This window comes from Trachurus trachurus (assembly GCF_905171665.1).
Source record: "Trachurus trachurus genome assembly, chromosome: 6".
In the NCBI taxonomy this organism is placed as follows: domain Eukaryota; kingdom Metazoa; phylum Chordata; class Actinopteri; order Carangiformes; family Carangidae; genus Trachurus; species Trachurus trachurus.
In genome coordinates this window covers 28,223,291-28,244,187 of record NC_139897.1, presented here as the reverse complement: position 1 = coordinate 28,244,187, position 20,897 = coordinate 28,223,291, and the positions used below count along the sequence as shown (strand labels likewise).

Here is a 20,897-nt window from a genome sequence, read left to right as displayed (position 1 = left end):
AGCAGTTTTTAACACAGCAGTGATTTCCGGCATTGTAAAACAGTAAATTACGGAGTAGACGATTTTGTTTTGCCCATAGACTAGTATGGCTTTTGCCACCGGAATCCTTCCATCATGGCGGAGAAGGGGGGCGGGGCTCTGACATGGATGTATTGGGATTCTGAGCTGTGACGACAACTCCTCACTCTCGCGCCTAATCGCGTCTTTGCGTCACGGCCTTTTACACCGCGGACGTAACGAATAAACGGTGACGGTGTGAACGAACAACATAGAACAGGACCAGACGTGGCGTTGTTTCCTCTTTTCACCTACAGCTCCACTCTCCCTTACTCACACTAACTACTGTTATTGTTGAGGCCAGAGAATTGTGGGATTTGTAGTTTTTGACCAATCGTGTGCTCTTTCTTTTTGTGATTTTTCCGGTTCACACATGTTTGTTTTTTTTAGGGGCAAATGCGAGTGAAATGCTCGCCCATGGTGGGCATAAGAAAATGTAAGACCTGTCTAAAATTATTTAAGACTTGAACACAATAATTCAACAAATTTAAGACATTTTAAGACCTAAAATTTAGATTTTCACATTTTAGACTTTTTAAGACCCCGCGCGCATACCCTGTTATTTCATATAAAAGTTTAAGTGCATACATATTTTATGATGCTGTGTATTATATATTTAAGACCATCTTAGAATTTTCTAATAAATGTAATACTTTTTAAGGCCTTAATTTTAGATACATGAATTTAAGACTTTTTAAGGATCCGCAGATACCCTGTTGTGCGCTCGCAGCAGGACAGATAATCAGATGGATAATCGGTAAAGTTAATAATTTCACTTAATGTGGCCATGAATAAATTAATTTCGATGTTTCGCCTGTTATTAAACGCAAATCTTGAATAGGTCTCTGCTGTTTTCACATTTAAAAAGGTCTTTGTTGTCTTTGTACAGAGACAATATGAGATTTGCTTGTAGCCACAGCACTTAAAAAACCCACTGTAACCTATTTTCATAGGCACACCAGCCTCGCTTTCAATAAAACACACACTCGCATTCCATAATTGCGATCAGTGAAATATATGAAAACAATAAAATACAATTTAAAAATGAGAGAAAAAAAATCCAAATTCTTCAACATATTTAAACTTAAAAAAAAGAAAGAAAAAGTAACGCAATAGTTACTTTCCCTGGTAACTAGTTACTATTATAGTGAAGTAGTGGAGTTACTAACTCAGTTACTTTTTGGGAGAAGTAATTAGTAACTATAACTAATTACTTTTTAAAAGTAACGTTCCCAACACTGATTATGTAACATTACGACACATTACTCAGAACTACTTTTGAAATCCCTCCGCAGCCGTGACTGGGATGTAGTTCCGGCTGCATTTGCCTCTAAAACAACTCTGTCTCGTAATGTTACATGATTATCTCATAGTGTGGTGAATGTGCAGGTCACAACTTGTCCACCAGAGCGTTGTGGAGTTGTTGGATTGTGTATTTGATGAGTTTGATGCGGGACAGGGGACCTGTACCGTTCACCTCCACTGTGTTCACTGAGCAGCTCACGTCTCTGTCCCGCCCATCTCAAAACAACATGCACCGATAATTAAAGTAATGAACCTACGTCTATGACTATAGGGATTATGGTGATAGGAAAATTTGCCAAAATGTTGAACTATCCCTTTAAGCAGAACTGAGGTTGATGTTGTGTGGTTCCTTCACAGCAATGCTTCGCTGATGAACGTGGGAACGTCTTTGAAACTACCTCATGGAGCACTTACCTGCGCTACATCACCGCCAACAAGAGCTTAGTCTACGTCCTCCTCTTCATTGTCTTTGTCTTCATCATTGAGGTTAAAAGCAACGACACATTCAAGACACATTATGTCTGGTTTTTGTGAGAGTTTGGTGAAATTAATTAATAATAAATGTTTGTGTTTTGTTGCTCTTGTTTTCACCAACAGGTCGCTGGTTCAGTCATCGGCATTTACCTCATAACTAGGTAAGTGTCCGTGTTGTTCCAGTCTGTCCTCAAACTCTGCCTGGTTCGCATTTGCAATATTTTCTCACTACAGAAATAATGGATGATGTTTATTATATTTTTTGAGGATGTTTTTAATGAAAATCCTCTTTAGAAGAATCATATTTTCATGGGGATGCTTTGGTAGAAACTCTTCTAGCTGACTGTGTTATAAATATATGAACAATTTTATATGTTTACCATATGTTAAAAAAGGGTTTAAAAAGTCCAGTTAATGCCTTAGTAGTTATCTTTTAGAGGATCCAGAGCTTTTGAATATTGGATTTACCCATCATGAAAATACTAGAGTATATATACGCAGAGGGATTATCAGTCTACGTCACTGACGTTCTACTGCGCGTGTCGCCTGCAGAAAGAGAGCAGCAAGAGCCGCGATCATGTCTTATTGTGCTGTTGGTTGCACTAATCGTTTTGATAAAAATAACAAAACGCGCACGTTTTACAGAATACCGTCAACTCGCACCCCTTTCGAAGGCAAACGAGAGAGAAAATAGTACACTGGAGATTAATTTTGAGCAATATAATGTGTTAGACACGTTGGTTTGAATGGTGATAAAGCTAGATATGCCCGCAGGCACAGCTGTATAACTGCAGCAAATGAGTTGTGTAATGTTTACTACGATAACGACAGTGACTGAAGACGAGGTCACATACTAATGGAAAGAAAGCTTAGATTAATTAACGTTTAATTAACGGCTATTTTAAATTACATACTCAGCCATGCAGGTGCAGTTCGCGGTCAGGATGCAGTTGTTTTTGAGGCTGTTTTAATGAAGATCATCTTTAGAAGAATCATATATTTATGGTGATGCTTTGGTAGAAATCCTAAAGACAAATAAATTGACCCTGTGTTGAAATAGGGTTTAAATAGTCCAGTAAATGCCTAATTGGTTATCATTTTGAGGATCCAGAGCTTTAAAATGTTATGGTTATGGTTGATGACATAGTAGAAATATTTTTGAATGAATATCCTGCCTATTCAGCCTTTTAGGAACGCGTTATGTTAAAAAGCCTCAGTGTCTGTGTTTTTATTCTCAATCCTTTTGCTTTGTTCACACCAGTAAGATCTGGAGGGACGGCGCCAACCCTTCGTCACCCAACTTCATCAGCGAGCAGCACCCGAACGCCTCGTCGACGCCGGTCCACTTAGCGGTCATCGTCACGCCGACCAGCGCCTACTACATCATCTACATCTACGTGGCCACGTCGGAGAGCGTGCTGGCCCTGGGCGTCTTCCGGGGTCTCCCGCTCGTGCACACGCTGCTCACCGTGTCCAAGCGGCTGCACGAGCAGATGCTGAGCGCCGTGCTGCGAGCGCCCATGGCTCTGCTCAACACCATGAAGACAGGTGCGTTCTCCTCCCGCTGCGTCCTTGTTTTCCTGCTTTTAACCCAGCGAGTCGGCAGCCTTTAGCATTAAAAGAGCCGTTTGGGCCCTTTCCCGCCAAATTAAAACTCACGCGGAGCCACAAAACCTAGTGACCGCTAAATTGTCACATGCACGAAAAAACAAGCGTGTCGTACTAAAAGCGCGCTGCTACGGCATTGCTTTGGGTTGTGAGCACGCATGACGCGTCTACATTGAAAGTAATGGGTCTGTGCATGCAAAAGCTACATCTGAACGGCCCCCCATGCACATGCTTTAAAGGGATAGTTCAACATTTTGGCAAATTAGCCCATTGCCATAATCCCTATAGTCATAGCAGTAGGTTCGTTACCTTTAATTGTCGGTGCAAGCTATTTTTAGAACGGCGGAGCAGAGCCGTGAGCTGCTCAGAGCTACGCTACGGAGGCTCATGGGATTTCTTGGTTTCCCTCATCAAACTCATCAAATACACAATCCAACAACTCCAAAACGTTCTGGTGGACAAGTTGTGACCTGCACATTCACCACGTTATGAGATAATAACAGACCGTTACCAGACAGAGTTGTTTTAGAGGTAAATTCAGAGACTGCTTGCTGAAAAACTGCCCCCGACTGGAACGTGCATCGGCGGTTTTGCATGAATTTACCTTGAAAACAACAATATATATTTTCAAAATAATATCTCATTAAATTATTTCTCTCAGCTGGTTAATGTGATTTCTGCGCCTGAACTTCACTGCACAGCGAATCCACATCAGGGTTGTAAGGCGTCACTTTGATGTTCACGATTGCAAGCTCTCATCTGTGAGGCGCCAGCGATGTTTACTTTTGATGTAGTTCATGGTGGACGTGACGCATATTTTGATTGACAAAATATTAAAAGAAGTTTTATTTTAATGTCACAAGACGACCTCAATCTCTGTCCTCTCTAAACCGCGGGAGCCACAGCAGAGGGATGAAAGAGCCGCAGGTTGCCGACATCTGTTCTAACCTGTTGAACCACAGAAGTTTGAACCTTATAAAATAAATAACAAGTTCCCTAATAATCATTCTCTTTGTCCACTTCCAGGTCGGATCATGAACAGATTCACCAAGGACATGGCCACCATCGACGACATGCTGCCTCTGGTGCTGTTTGACCTCATACAGGTATTTAACCAACACAGCAGCTGACGTAACATTAAGTAGGTCAGTGTCAACACACACACACACACACTGTAACTTCAGCTCTTTAACTCTTTTGTTTTGTTTTTTTTGCTCTCACGTCAGCTGACATTGATCGTGTCGGGCGCCATCTTCACCGTGTCCATCATCCGGCCGTACATCTTCATCGCCGCCATCCCACTGGCCGTCATCTTCGTCATCCTCAGGAAGTACTTCCTCCGAACTGGACAGCAGCTCAAACTGCTGGAGGCTGAAGGTGAGAGAGGAGGCGGGGTGCAGGTGTGCATGTGTGTGGTTTTAACTCTTTAAGTCTGGGAATGCTTTTCTTGATGTGAATATTCAGGTGCACATGTGTATTTTCTGTCTCTCTGCATAGATTTTATGTTATTCACAGGATAAATAGACTTAAAAAAGTGAAGTCGCACACTCACAGTAGCTACGAAGTCGAAATGGGTGTCGAAATAGGTCTTTCTCAGAGTGTAAGACAATATAAAGTGACAAGAGTATTCATGTGCACATGTTTATTTTGTGTCTCTCTGCATAGATTTTTTGTTATTCACAGGATGAGTGAAAAAGAGGAGGAATACAGTAAATACAGATGCTGACCTTGCCATAAAATATGAAAATCTACATTTAAGATAATGTAAATCTAAACAAACTTAAACAAAATATGTGAAATAACTGCTTTTTAATGGGTAGATTTAATTCAGTGGAGCAATAAACATATTAAAAACACCTTAAAATGTTGTATTTCAAGCAAATATTCTTGGCTAGAGAATATATTTCGTCTTTAAATGCAGACCTTAAAAGTCTTCTTATAATATTGTGCCTCTATAGAGGTGTTGACACAAAGTTACTGTTTTATATGACAATGTAATGACACTGAGAGTTAAAGATTAGAGGAGGCGCTAAAGGATGATTCAAACATACAATAATAAAAAAGACAAATGTCCAGGAGCAGAAGTGAAAACATGATAAAATCCAACAGAGTGAGCAGAGGAAGTGAGAGTCTGTGGGGCATAGTATACGCCACTGTCATCGACGGAGCTGGGTGGTGGCCCGGGGCCAACGAGGCAGAGGTCACGTTAGAGAACAAAAAACATGACAGAGGAAGAGCAGCGGGGGAGGACGGACGGCCTCACAGGGGCGGGAACAGTTAAAGGAAGTGAAGCCAGGAGAGTGAAATACGTTCTGCACCAATTAACAGAACGTTTGGTGTCTCTACGAAGATGTTACTAAAGGCTGAAACTCAAACACGATGAAGCTGATCAGAGAAAATGAGATGAGAGACGGTCGGTATGAGACTTGATTCTGCACAACGTTTCAAGTTAAAACTCATGGAGGTCAGATCTGCAGGTTTATTAGTCCCTTTAACTAACCTGAAGAAGTGACTGGTATCTTGTGTTCATTTTATAAAACACTACAGTACTTTCCTCATCCATACAGTAGACACACTTAACAATTCTTAAAGTTATATTGAACTTTTACACATTTAAATGTCTAAAAATGAACAAACCTATGATAACTTCACCTTTTAGTTTTGTTCTGACGTTACTCCAAAAATGTTTTGCAATAATTTTCTAATATAGGGAAAAACCTTTATTTTATGATGGTAACGCACTCTATCCTTTGGGTCCTCTGTCCATGACATCACCTCCTCCTCACGTCACAGAGTCATTATGTTGTTTGTATCAGTCACTTGTTATGGGCGTCCTGTACATCTTTGGTCAAGTACAGTAGATTAATTTCACAATCAGTTGTGATGATGACAACAACTCCCATCATCCCGTGTTCTTTCACAACATCGTCAAAATACGTCTTTTGCAAATATTTGGATTTAAAGTAAAGCTAAAGTTACATACTATGTATTTCACTAAAGTTTGACTTTCTTCAGTCTGCTACTGTAAATTATATGGGCTCTTTGCAGAGGTTTAATTGTGCAACAGTAGGAATTATTGCTATGTACTTATGGGATGTACTAAAGAAGATCTAGGATAAACAATGTGGCCTATATAAAAGATAAAACTAACTCTATCTATCTCTATCTCTATTTTTATATTAATTGAGAATGAGATTTTGTCTGCACCTTTCTGGTTCCTTTATGAACCACTAGTGGCAACAAGACATGAAAACACAGTAATTTAGAATTTATTTGTCCAGTTTTAGAGATTTAGATTTAGATTTAGGCTGCTAGTGAAAGGAACCAGATTTAAGATGATATCATAATAAGTGAATTAGAAAGTTAATCTTCCAGGTTAACAACCCGACAGAGAAGGTCCTGCAGGTTTGAGCAGCCAGAGGAGGAGAGAGCAGGTCACTGCCTCCTCTGCTGACGAACTCGCCGCTCTGTGTTTTTCGGACTTCCCCGCTCTTGCTCTCCTTGGTTCTGTCGATGAATGCGGCGGTGGTGGCGGCGGCGAGGTCTTTTCCGGAGCAGCTGAGAGCACGTCGGGGTCAGAGAAATGAGCCGGGTCGGGATTTCCTCGGTCCCCATCCTGGTGTCGCTCCCTCTGGTGTCACCGGCGGCAGCAGCAGCCGCAGCAGCATGTCGGGCTGAACGCAGTGGAAATGATGTCTGTTATTACAAACATCACATGTTGTTCTGTTGGTGTTTCTCAAACAACTGGTTGGATTTCTCTCTCTAATGCTCCTGCAACAAGTTACTGTACATGACATTTAAACAAGAAAATTCTGCACTGATAATGAGTTACAGTGTGAATGAGCTGCTTGACAGTTTGAGTTATGAACACACTGCAGACGACTGAATGCAAACTTTAATGTTTCCTTCCTTTACTTCCTCAATCCTCGTCGACCAGGGTAGAAGAAAAAAGAAAAATAGATGTATCAAATGTTGAACTCTGATGCTCAAGTGAAGTCGAGCTCCTTCTACACTGAAATCTGTCGTCTGAAAAATGTTAAATTAGATTAAATTAAATTAAACCTGCGTATCGTTGTTTTACACAACTAATTGTGTCGTTCACAATCTGCAAACTATTGAAAAGCTCTGCAGAGTTGAAAAGTAGCAACATTTGGTTCCCATATTCCCATATTAATAATAATAATAGTCATGATGATGATGATGACGATAATACAAATAATAATAATACGGTAATTATAATCATAGTAGTTGTACTAATAAGCGTGTTTACATAGCACTTATCAAGATCAAGAGTTTTGCAAGAATAAAAAAAACTAAACAAACCAACACATACAGCCGAACTGCTCAGGATGAAACTATAGTAACAAAAGGAAGTTCTGTTATTATCTCATAGCGTGGTGAATGTGCAGGTCACAACTTGTCCACCAGAGCGTTTTGGAGTTGTTGGATTGTGTATTTGATGAGTTTGATGAGGGAAACCAAGAAATCCCATTAGCCTCTGCAGCGGTAGCTCTGAGCAGCTCACGGCTCTGCTCCGCCGTTCTAAAAATAGCTTGCACCGACAAATAAAGGTAACGAACCTACTGCTATGACTATAGGGATTATGGCAATGGGCATGGGCCAATTTGCCAAAATGTTGAACTATCCCTTTAAAAGTTACAAGTAGAGTCCTGTAATGAACTGTGTGAGTGTGTCCTGTTCTTCGACTCATTGAGCCTCGGCCAACGACCTCCACGTCTCTTCATTAACAACATTTAACAACCCTGTGTTCGAAAAACAAAAAAAGTTTTGTCTGGTTTCCATGTTCTTCCATTTTTCTGACGCAGGTGGAACTCGTTTTTGTTCTGCTTTTTGTTCCTTTGTTGCGCTCATTACCTCTAATCTGTGCCGCTGCTGTTACACTTCATTTGCTTTATTGATAGGACCGAACTGAAGCAATATTTAGTGGAGCAGCTTGTTAAACAAACTGTGTGTATCTGCTCTCCTCTCCCCTCCTCCTCTCCTCCTCCTCCGGTGCTGCAGCTCGCAGCCCGATCTTCTCCCACCTCATCATCTCTCTGAAGGGCCTGTGGACCATCCGGGCGTTCGGCCGTCAGACCTACTTCGAGACGCTCTTCCACAAGGCGCTCAACACGCACACGGCCACCTGGTTCCACTACCTGGCCACGCTGCGCTGGTTCCTCTTCCGCTGCGACATGATCTTCGTCTTGTTCTTCAGCGCCGCCGCATTCATCGCTGTGGGAACCAACCGTGAGTTACCGAAAAGTTTCAGATTCATGAGTTTGAAGCCGTGAAGCTTCAGTTTACGACCTGTGGGTTGAACTCCAAGTCGTCCCATATTGACCTGTGGTGTTTTCAGGGTATAAAATTAACTTTTTGACCTACCTGCCAATGGCAGGTAGCTCAAAAATTTTACCGGCCAAAATATGTTTTCACCGGCCACTGAACTGCTCACAATACAAAGTCATTAAAATCAGCAGTGTTTTCCCCATTGCATTATAGTTAGGCAGCTGCCTTAACAACACACACCTGCCTCCTAAACTAAATTGTTGCAATAAATATATACAGTATATAAAAAAATAGGTTTAGATTAGCTGATGGAATGACAACAGACATTACATAAATAGGCTTTCAGAGGAAGATATAGTGATGTGAGTTTTGAAACTTAGCCTACATTTAATTCAGACTGAATAAGTGGTGTGAACACAGGTTTCTTTGTCTTTTTTTTTAAATGTAGATTGCCTACTGTTCATCCTACAGTAGCCTATAGAAGGATGCAACTTTCTTTTGAAATATCAAACAAAGAGAACTATGGACTGTGGAAGTTTGAATAGCCTAAATACAGAAGTTATCATGACGTGAATCATATGTTGCGGTAAAAAAAAAAAAAAAAAAGAACAAAAAAAAGACCGTTGATTCGGTGGAAAGGCTTTACGGGCGGGGGCTGCGGGGGTAGGCTATACTTTATGGCCCAGAGTGTCACTGACACTGTCGAGCCCAGTGTTTGTGTTTTGATCACAGACGAGAGTGGCAGAAATTCAGAGTTTCACCTGATCACGGGCAGAGTCGGCACCTCTTCACAGGATTGCGAGCGGGGTGATGCTGCATTCAAGTGAACTCGGAAATACGACACAAACCCGGTCCCGTATTGATGCAAAACAGGACGGGGCTATTTAATCTGCAAATACGGGATGATTCCATATTGTCGGGGACATGTGGTAACCCTGGTAACCCTACCTCTCACCATCGCGATGTGTCGCCACATAAACACGTTACCACAAACTAACGTCGCTCGCCTCTGACCGCCTCCTCTGAATGACCGACTGAACGCGAACGTTACAGCAGCAGAAAACTTGATACATTTTCTTAAATGTTGAATCACGGAGGATAACGAGGGACAACTCTGACATTCGAAACACAGCCAGTAGATCTCCTGTAGCTGTAAACTGTGTTCGTTTCACTGTTCAGCATTTATGATGACAATTATATAGTGAAGTTGGCATAGGCCTATTCCAGCTGCCGGCCAATGGCGAGTGGCCTAATAATTTTACTCGCCAAATCATATTTTTACCCGCATTTGGCGAGTGGCGGGTGCTAATTTTAAACCCTGGGTGTTTTCTTCCTGCAGCTTTAGACATCTCTAAGAAAACTACAGCTAAGCCGATGTTATCTGACTCAACTTTAGTTTGAGTTAGTTTTGCTTTGTTCATTGTAGTTTTTATTTAGTTTTTTGGAAAAATTGTCATTTTGTGTGTCATGGGGTGTGTGTGTGTGTGTGTGTGTGTGTGTGTGTGTGTGTGTGTGTGTGTGTGTGTGTGTGTGTGTGTGTGTGTGTGTGTGTGTGTGTGTGTGTGTGTGTGTGTGTGTGTGTGTGTGTGTGTGTGTGTGTGTGTGTGTGTGTGTGTGTGTGTGTGTGCACTGTTGTACCTATCTAAGAGGGGACATCGGCGTCGTTACACATTCACCAACAGGGGACCAAGCAGCCAACAGGGGACTTTTTTTAGGTCCCCTCTTGGACATGCTTTAAATCAACTAAAAATCATGTGAAAAACCTTCTGGTTAATTTTTTTAACTTTAGCCAAGAGGGGACCTGAGTGTGTGTGTGTGTGAAATACCATATTCAGCAGTGCCCCGGCAGGCTGGAGCAGGGTTTTTAACGACTCATTCACACACGTCGTTTCTTACACTCCTCCAACGTGTGAACGACTTGCAGCCCCGGCAGCCTTTCAGACTGTAGAGAGGCTATCAAACAGGCTCCTTAGTGAACAAACCAGTACCTTGAAACATAATTTGTTATTCTTTGTAACAAAATATAAAGGTTCTGTTTTCATGGATGTCTTAAGTTTAAACTCAACACTGTATTAGGTATAATAGACATTTTAAAATATTGAAAAAATGGATCACCCATAACAAAATTTTAAATAAAATGGTAATTTAGATCATTTCTGTTGAATTCTGATTAAACATTAAAAATAATTGACCTTGCTATTGTTGCTTGTCCAGTTTTTTTAAGCACAGGGTTTCAATTTTACAATATACATGTGTTCTCAATCTGTATAGGAATTATTAGTTGACTAACATTGCAGAAAAAGGTCCACACTTGGTTTATATGGAATGACAGGGGTCCACTGTTGGTTGGTGCATAATGACACACGACCCCACTTAGTTAGCATGGAGTGACATACACACTCCATCATGTGAGTGTGAAGTGATAGTTTTTAAGAGAAAACTTTCATCAAAACTTAACACAAAAATGTATAATGAGTAGCACCAATAATGTTGTAATTATTTTTAAAATGTAGGATGTACTACTGCAACACACATTTCTACAGTCTTTTCATTTTTTAAGAGAGGGTTTTAGGATCATCTGTATTCATAAGGATGTATTTTATTTACTGTTTTATATTACAGAAAACTCAATGGCAACCTATGATGATATATTATGTAGAAGTAAACCATCAAAGAGTAACTGATATTAAAGTATTGGCACGGCAATTTGTTATCTTTGGGGAAAATACAGAGGGTTTGGGAGATCATCAGTTTGTCAGAGATACAAGGGATAATTCATTGAGAGGATTAATCTCACAAAGTCCCTATGTTAAACTATTGCCAGACACATTTCTACAGTCTATTAATTTTTCACTGTACTGGTGTTTTATACTACTTAACTGCATTATTGTCATGGGAAAACACAGTTTGACATGGCCTGATAGCTCAGAGCCACAAAAAGTTACTTTTTGGCCACGTACATCTCATATAGATAAAGCCCTGTTGGGGGCACCTATTGTCAGACTTTTACTTTTTAAATGCATGTGATTTCAATTAAATTTAATGTATTTGCGTCATAAATCTGTATAGGAATTATTTGTTGATTTACGTTTTAGAAAAACGTCCACACTTGGTTTATATGGAATGACAGGGGTCCACTGTTGGTTGGTGCATAATGATACAAGTGCCCACTTAGTTAGCATGGAGTGAAATACACACTCCATCATGTATGAATAAGAAAGAAATAAGCAAAAGTGATCATCCGTAAGAGAAATTTTTCATCAAAACTTAACACAAACATTTCTAATAAAGTAGCACCAATAATGTTGTAATTATTTTTAAATGTAGGGTGTACTACTGCAACACACATATCTACAGTCTATTATTTTTTCCCCTACAAGAGTTTTATACTCCTTGACTGCATTGTTGTTATAGGAAAAATATTTGAATTAAAACTCAGGGTTTTAGGTCATTTTAATGTACTTGCATCATGAATCTGTATTTATGAGGATGTATTTTATTTACTGTTTTACATTACAGAAAAAGGTCCACACTTGGTTTATATGGAATGACAGGGGTCCACTGTTGGTTGGTGCTGAGTGACATACACACTCCAGCAAAGCAGAAAGGAGAGAAATTGCTGAGTTTTAAGATACATTTTAAATCTAAATTTAATACAAACATTTGTAACTATTAATACACACAACACACACAAACACATGCAAACACACATATTCCAACTTAAGTAGCACTGGTAATTGTAGTTTTGTTTTTAAACATGGGGTTAGGGTTAGTTACTGTGAAAACTCAATGGCAACCTTCCATGATACTTATGGGAATATTTCAGTTATTGACATTTATGGCTCAACAATAAAACATGTATGGGAAAATAAAAGAGGAGCTGGGGGGTCATCAGTTTGTCTGAGATACAAGGGATAATTCTTCTAGAGGATGGATTAACCTCAAAAGCTCAAAACTTTCATCAAAACTTAATACAAACATTTATAATGAAGTAGCAACGGTAATGTCGTGTTTTTTTATGTGGGGTGTACTGTGAAAACTCAATGGCAACCTACGATGATATATTATGTACAAGTAAACCATCAAAGAGGTACTGATATACAACAATTTGATATGGGAAAATACAGAGGGAATGGGGGATTATCAGTTTGTCAGAGATACAAGGGATAATTCATTGAGAGGATCCCTATGTTAAACTATTGCCACACACATTCACACAGTCAAAATGTTTCAGTTCTAGATTGGACTATTGCAATGCACTTTATGTTGGCGTCTCCCAGTCTTCGCTCAGTCGCCTCCAACTTGTCCAAAACGCTGCTGCCCGTCTTTTAACTAACACTAATAGACGTGAGCACATTACTCCTGTTCTTAACTCCCTTCACTGGCTCCCTGTCCCTTACAGAATTGATTTTAAACTTTTAATGTTTGTTTTTAAAGCACTTAACGGCCTGGCCCCACTGTATTTATCTGAGCTACTTTATTAGAAATGTTTGTGTTAAGTTTTGATGAAAATTTTCTCTTAAGGGTGATCACTTTTGCTTATTTCTTTCTTATTCATACATGATGGAGTGTGCATTTCACTCCACTTACTTACATTCAAAACAGACTGACTGAAACATGGGTACATGCAATATAGAGTCACAGAGCATTTTTATGAGCTACCATTCTCTGCCAGAAATGTTGTCTGGGAACAACATCTTACTTAACATGGCACAAGAAATTAGGATTCATCAGATTGCCAAAGATACAAGGGATAAGGCATTGTGTGGATGGAATAACCCCAAATAGCTCAATGTTGAACTGCTGCAACACAAATAAAAAAAGTTGACAGTGGTGTGGACCGTGTCTGAGGAATATAGTTCTTGCTGTGTCCTAATTGTCCTTTACAAGGCTTTGTAAGGCTTTGCATGTGTTTTTATATTTATGGGTTCCTTTATTTCCCTTGATTTTCTAAATACCTTTTAATGAGTAGTTTAACAGGGTTTTTTGGGGGGTTATTCCATCCACACTGTTGTTCTCAGACAGCATTACTACTAGCAGACAATGGTGGCTCATATAAAGGCCCTGTCACAGAATATTATAACAGGTAATTACACACCTTCACAAAACTCATCAAAGAACTGACAATTCTTTAGACAAAATGGAATATTGCTGGTACACCCACTCTTTACAGTTGCCACAGAAGTTGAATCACCAAAGGCCATAGGTGCGTAGTAGCACATGGCCAACCTAAGACCTGGGAATACCTGTGTCTCAGTCGGTCTGATTTGGATATAAGATGTTGGCTGAAAGAAGGTAGAAACTCTGAAGCCCAACCTGAAAATACCTAACGACCATCGTCAGCTACGACAACCCATCCCCCACACTGCCCACACTCAAGGACTGACACAGGTCATCTGGCACTCACTCCACTCTCACTCCATTCACTCACTTCTCAGATCCCAGTTCAACAACTCTACCTTAAAGTTAGGACCTGTGAAATACATGAGTGCTGGTGACTTAACTACTTCAATGTAGAGGAATGTTTTGTGCCCACATCATAGACTGAAACCCCATTAAAAATGTTCAACTCTACTTAGAAAACTGTGTGTAAATGTAATGAAGTCACATTTCTTACTTCAACATGCACAAGGTTATACCTAGATAATAAGGAATATACACACTTGTGTTTAGCTGGGTACTGAAACGAAAGAAAATCATTAGGAAACAACCAAAATAGATAACAAATGAATTACTTAAAAATATAAATAAATTAGATAACGTTTTACCATCTTCTGAACACAATTAATTGAATTTGTTTATAATCCACTTCAGATGCTATGAATAAGGTAATATGGGATTGTTGAATGTACAATCCACACATCCTGAAAGCAACCAGACCCATTTCTGCTGAGCACCAGTGTGAACTGAATACAGCTTTTATTGTGTACTTCCCACTTAATATAAACTCTCTGACCCTGTGCCAATCCTGTACCTTTTGACAACTTTAAATTAGGTTTCAATTCATACACCAATTTCATCTATAGACGTGTATGACTATGTGATACAGTGTGTAATATACAGAAGGAAAAAGAACACTAATTTAGTTTTAGTTTTAACTTTTGTTGTGGACCAAAAATATGCAGACAGGTATACATGAACTCCAGTAGAGCTAATAGTTTGGTAAATAAAAATGTGTGTTGCAGTAGTTCAACAGTGGGTATTTTGGAGTTATTCCATCCACTATAGCTGATTTATCCCCTGTATCTCTGGAAATCTGATAAATCCTAATTTCAGAAACATTTCTACTGGCACACCATGGTTGACCATATAAAGGCTGACAAAATATTATACTGATCACAAGGCATCACACACCTTTACAAAACTCATCGAAGACTTGACAGGGTGGATTATTGCTGGGACACCCACTCTTTACAATTGCCACAGAAGTCCATAGGTGTGTAGCACATGGCCAACCTAGGACTGGGGAATTCCACTGTCTGTTAGTCTGATTTGGATATAAGATCTTGGCTGAGGGATGCTAGTCTTTTCCAGGTTGCCCTTCAGAGTTGCTAACGACCATCGTCAGCTACAAGAAACCATCCCCCACACTCCCGACAGTCAAGGACTGACACAAGTCGTCTGGCACAGATTTAAAGCCCTCACTCACTTCTCAGCCAGTTCCACATTTAGAGTGGAGAGTGGAGGTAGAGTTAAGCCTACCACACACATAAAGATAATCGGGCTGATTTTGCCCCGATCTTCCCCCTTCCGACCAAAGACAAAAATCGGCCGATTATCCTAAGGTTTTAAGATTATTTTATGAGATTCTCTTGTAGTGTGTGGTGTGTTAAGAGTCAAAATTCTCACAACAATCGCCTCAGAAAACGTTTGGCGCTGAATTGATAATCGTAAATATTAAACATGTTCAATATTTACAAATCAAAAGTCATCTTGCATGTGGAAAGCTGGTGTTGTGCTGAGAAGTGCCAAGCTCTGCATGCTGCTCGCAGCAAGCCACTTCTCGACACAACACCGGTAATCCCACAGAGAGCCACGGTGCAGCCCTGGCATTACATGAGGTTCACACAGACATTCACGCATACACGGGAGATTTCCTGATAGCCGATAGCAAAGACGGTAGCGATCATAGCTAGGGTTGGGCACCGAAAAACGGTTCCAAATAGGAACCGGTTCCTAACGTCCGGTTCCGGAATCGTTAAGAAGCCGTTTGAACTTCGATTCTTTTTTTCGGTTCCTAAATGTCCGCACTAGTTTGTTTGTTTTACTCCGCTCGCACTAGTTTGAAGTAATTTGACCCGCCCCGCATCACCGCATCTATTTTCTATTTTAAACGTCAGACAGCGGCGTTTTACTTTGAAAGGGCAGACAGAGGCGCTGTGTTGCCGGTAGCTTGTCAGTGTGGAGCTCGTGAGGAGTGGGAGAGTCACAGTGCAGCGCGAGTGCAGCAGCCGCCGCGGCCGCCGCCTCTCCCTCTCCCCGGTCTGCTCTCTGCTCTCAGTGAAACCAACTCCGGTCTGCTGATGCTCCCAGCCGCCGTCTCACCCGGTTCCCTCACACCTCCGCCGGCTTTCCCGTCAACATCAGCGCGCCCCTGATAACACACTGGACTTCATCATCAGTGTTTTTAATGACCCGCCCCACCGCGCCCCGCACCGCAAATAAAGTAAACATTTCTTGACCTACAGACCTCCTCAGCCTGAGAAGGCAGGCATGATTATCTTCTTAAACAAAAACTGTTTTTGATTTGTCATCATGACTGCTCCAGTGTTTGTTTTATTTTATTGCATATACAATCACCTGTTCTGCAGCTCTATGTTAGACTTTCAGTTTTATAGTTACAGTTAGGGACCCTCCCTTTTAATTTAATACTATAGTTGGCAAAATCTATTTTTGGAGGCCTTTTGGAGGTCTTACAAACTGTGTAAGATGTATGTTTGAAGTCCAACCATGCATGCAAAAATGGCCTGTGTGAAGAGTTTGTCAAATAAAAAAATATCCTGTGAAATAAGTTGTGACCTGTTGACCTGCACCTCAAAGAATCGGAATCGAGAATCGTTTAGAACCGGAATCGAAATAGAGAATCGGAATTGGAATCAGAATCGCTAAAATCCAAACGATGCCCAACCCTAATCATAGCCAGCAACAGCCAGCAATAGAGCAGCCATGTTTAAATGATCATGTGGCCGCCGCTCACAGCCGCTTTACTGCTCGGCCTCCGAAGCCACAGACACACACAGATGGTATCGTTGTCAAGGCTGAAGTGTCCCGCTTTCATTTAAAAAAATTACATCACTCTCATTGTCCATTCCGGAAATAGACCCGAAAGAGTAGCTACAACAATACTGATCTCTTTCTGAGTTTTCTGACCGGAGGGTCACGACTCTGAAAAATCTTAATGTGTGTGGTGTGTTGTGTTTGGAATATCACAGCACACCACACACAATACGATCAAAACTGTTCAATCACAGATTTTTTATCTTCACGTGTGGGGTCTTTCACAGATAAAAAATTGGTTGAAATTTAGAGAATCTTTATGTGTGTACCAGGATTTAGTATCTGTGAAATACATGAGTGTTGATGACTTCACTACTTAAATGTAGAGGAATGCTTTTGTGTCCACATCATAGACTGAAGTCTATGGGTGGGAATTGAGAACCGGTTCCTCTTCAGAACTGGTTCCCACGTGATAATTTCCTTGGGATTATGTGCGTGCATGCTTAATGATTCCGCTAATCTATTTTGCTTTTTTTCCTTTGCAAATGTGCATGTTTCTAACCCAAACAACACATGCCGTGTTCAGGTCAGAACGAAGGCAAACACGGCGTCGAGACAGAAGCGCTCTAAAGTGTCGGGGTAGATGTGATGTGACAAAAAATATTCCGATTTATAAAACACTGCATACACACACTTGCAAGTAAAGTGCCTACAAGGCACATACATAATGTAGATAGTAAGGAATATACACACTTGTTGTTGTGTTTAGCTGGGTACTAAAACATCAAAAAATCATTAGGAAGCAACCCAAATGTGTAACAAATTAATCACTGAATCAGATTGCCATTCTACTATTTGTTTTCAAAATAAATTTGATTAGAATTAGATTTATTGTGTACCTCCCACTTAACTCATTGAGTGCCATTGACGTACATACTGTATACGTCAAACGCAGTTTTCTGCGGCTGGTAAATGGGGACGCTGTCGCCCACACTGTGAGTAATTTTGGGGTTTCAGGGATGTGTAGAACGAATGAGACTGTAGATCAGAGCAAGAAGTGAAATAGAAGGAGAAGACGAGTGCGATCGCTACACAGAGATAAAAAAAAAAGTTGGAAAAAGTTTCTATTTCTAGAGAAAAACGACGGGCAGAGCCTGGAACAAGTGTAACGTGGAGCTGTGATGAAACATTTCTCTTACGGATGATCACTTTTGCTTATTTCTTTCTTATTCATACATGATGGAGTGTGTATGTCACTCCATGCTAACTAAGTGGGCACTTGTATCATTATGCACCAACCAAGAGTGGACCCCTGTCATTCCATATAAACCAAGTGTGGACCTTTTTTTCTGCAATGTAAAACAATAAGTAAAATGCATCCCTATTAATATAGATTTAGAATGCAAGTACATTAAAATTGATTGAAACCATGTGCTGTTAAAAAGTAGAAGAGTGACAATAGGTGGCCACCACAGAGCTTCATCTAGGCTATATGGGACATTAGGTGACTACAGAATAACACTTTGTGGCTCTGGGCCATCAGACCATGTTGAATCCTGAGTTTAGTTATTTAAAGTAGTTTTCCCATGACAACAATGCAGTCAAGGAGTATGAAACTTCATTAAGTCAAAAACTTGACAGACTGTAGAAAGGTGTGTTGCAGTGGTATATTACTTAGTGAGGTTAATCCATCCTCTAGAAGAATTATCCCTTGTATCTCAGACAAACTGATGACCCCCCAGCGCCTCCTTTATTTTCCCATACATGTTTTATTGTTGAGCCATAAATGTCAATAACTGAAATATTCCCTTAAGTATCTTGATAGGTTGCCATTGAGTTTTCACAGTACATTCCATGTTTTAAAAAAACTACAATGACAACTTCACCAGTGCTACTTTAGTTTAAATATGTGTGTTTGCATGTGTTTGTGTGTGTGTGTTGTGTGTATTAATAGTTACAAATGTTTGTATTAAATTTCGATTAAAAATGTATCTTAAAACTGCTTATCCACCCATGCTGGAGTGTGTGTGTGTCACTCCGTACCAACCAACAGTGGACCTCTGTCATTCCATATAAACCAAGTGTGGACCTTTTTCTGTAATGTAAAATAGTAAATAAAATACATCCTCATAAATACAGATTCATGATGCAAGTACATTAAAATGACCTAAAACCCTTAGTTTTAATTCAAATATTTTTTCCTATAACAAAAATGCAGTCAAGGAGTATAAAACTCTTGTAGGGGAAAAATTAATAGACTGTAGAAATGTGTGTTGCAGTAGTACACCCTACATTTAAAAATAATGAAAACATTATTGGTGCTACTTTATTAGAAATGTTTGTGTTAAGTTTTGATGAAAAAAATATATCTTAAGAATGATCACTTTTGCTTATTTCTTTCATATTCATACATGATGGAGTGTGTATGTCACTCCATGCTAACTAAGTGGGAACCTGTGTCATTATGTACCAGCCAACAGTGGACCCCTGTCATTCCATATGAACCAAGTGTGGACCTTTTTTCTGCAATGCAAAACAATAAATAAAATGCATTCCTATTTCCTATTAATTGGTTGAAACCAAATGTCTAGAGCATTTTGACCATTTAAAATTGAGATGATAGTAGATCCCCTCTTGGACTGCTAAGAATGACAGAGGCAACGCATTTATGGATGAGTAAAATTATCTTTGTTAAGAAAAAATAATTAATCTATATTAAAGCCGGTTTAAAGTAAATGTTGTTGCTTATACTGCAGAACTTGATATTAGTGCATGCAGTCATGTTACTTCTGAACTGCATGCAATTCAATAAAAAATATTCACTCTCAAATGTGGCCATGATTATATATTTATATACAATTTGTACTACAGAGACTTTAAAATAAGTAATGATAACTCTAAAGTTATATTATCCATTTTTGAAAGAAACTGAGAAAGTCATTGTTGTGAACAAAGACTCATTAGGTGAATGAATGGGTCGTTAGGTGAATGAATGGGTGCAGACAGCTCCACTGCAGTATGTGGAGGTCCACTCTTTGATAGGTAAATGTCGCTCAGAGATCCAAGTCCCCTCTTGGCAATTTCTTTAAAAATAATTAAAAGTCACATTTTCAGTAATATTATGGTAAAACACCTTACAAGTAAATTTTATATTCCATGTTTGTTTTTTCAAAATAAGTGTAAACATAAGACCCCTCTTGGCAGCTTGGCCCGACAGGTCCCCTGTTCCCCCTATTGGTGTGTATGTGTGTGTGTGTGTGTGTGTGTGTGTGTGTGTGTGTGTGTGTGTGTGTGTGTGTGTGTGTGTGTGTGTGTGTGAGTGACAGGGTCTTAATGAGTTTTGACAGAGTGACGTGTGTGAGCTCTTTTACTTGTGTATTTTTAACTGTGCAAAACAAATATAAATCAGATGCACCTGCAGGTTTAGCAAAACTCTGATATTGATCACAGTTCAAAGCTTCGACACATAAATCCCCTCCTCCTCTTCTGTACGATTTACAAACCACAACTCACTGATGGTCTGAGGTCGTCAGAGTGGTGGTATGGGTTTCGGCGAAGATTTTTGTGCTTCATGGCAACATGAATAAACATTTACTGTAGTAAATAACAAGAAAAACCAGAAGCAGCTCAAACTGATCACCTACAGTACTACTGGATAATCATTAATAATTAGTAGTCATTCATTTCATAATTAGGTCCCAAATGATGTGGTGAATGATTTTTGAGGCTGAAACCAAAATTAGGGAGCAAAAAACTGAGAGTAACAGATTAATCATCCGATGTTTCTCATTTATACATGAACATGCATATTTTGCAATGATTTCCATTCGAGTCTCAACATTTTGCTGTTTAACAACAACTCACTTTGATTATTCTGAATCCCCTCAGTGCAGCTCTGCAGAAAACTCTTGGAAAACACAAGATAAATAGAAACCTACAGTTTATCA

General features: G+C 39.8%; 1 protein-coding gene across 1 annotated transcript in view; it reads left to right on the top strand.

The window, feature by feature from the left end:
- The window catches only part of cftr (CF transmembrane conductance regulator), a gene marked incomplete at its 3' end in the record, with an annotated part of 60,833 nt that overhangs the window by 27,257 nt on the left and 12,679 nt on the right, over positions 1 to 20,897 (top strand). The window contains exons 15-20 of the mRNA XM_083973845.1: positions 1,720 to 1,848; positions 1,960 to 1,997; positions 3,098 to 3,384; positions 4,471 to 4,550; positions 4,671 to 4,821; positions 8,467 to 8,694. Coding sequence (XP_083829971.1) covers positions 1,720 to 1,848; positions 1,960 to 1,997; positions 3,098 to 3,384; positions 4,471 to 4,550; positions 4,671 to 4,821; positions 8,467 to 8,694 — 913 coding nt within the window. The remainder of the gene's footprint in view (positions 1 to 1,719; positions 1,849 to 1,959; positions 1,998 to 3,097; positions 3,385 to 4,470; positions 4,551 to 4,670; positions 4,822 to 8,466; positions 8,695 to 20,897) is intronic.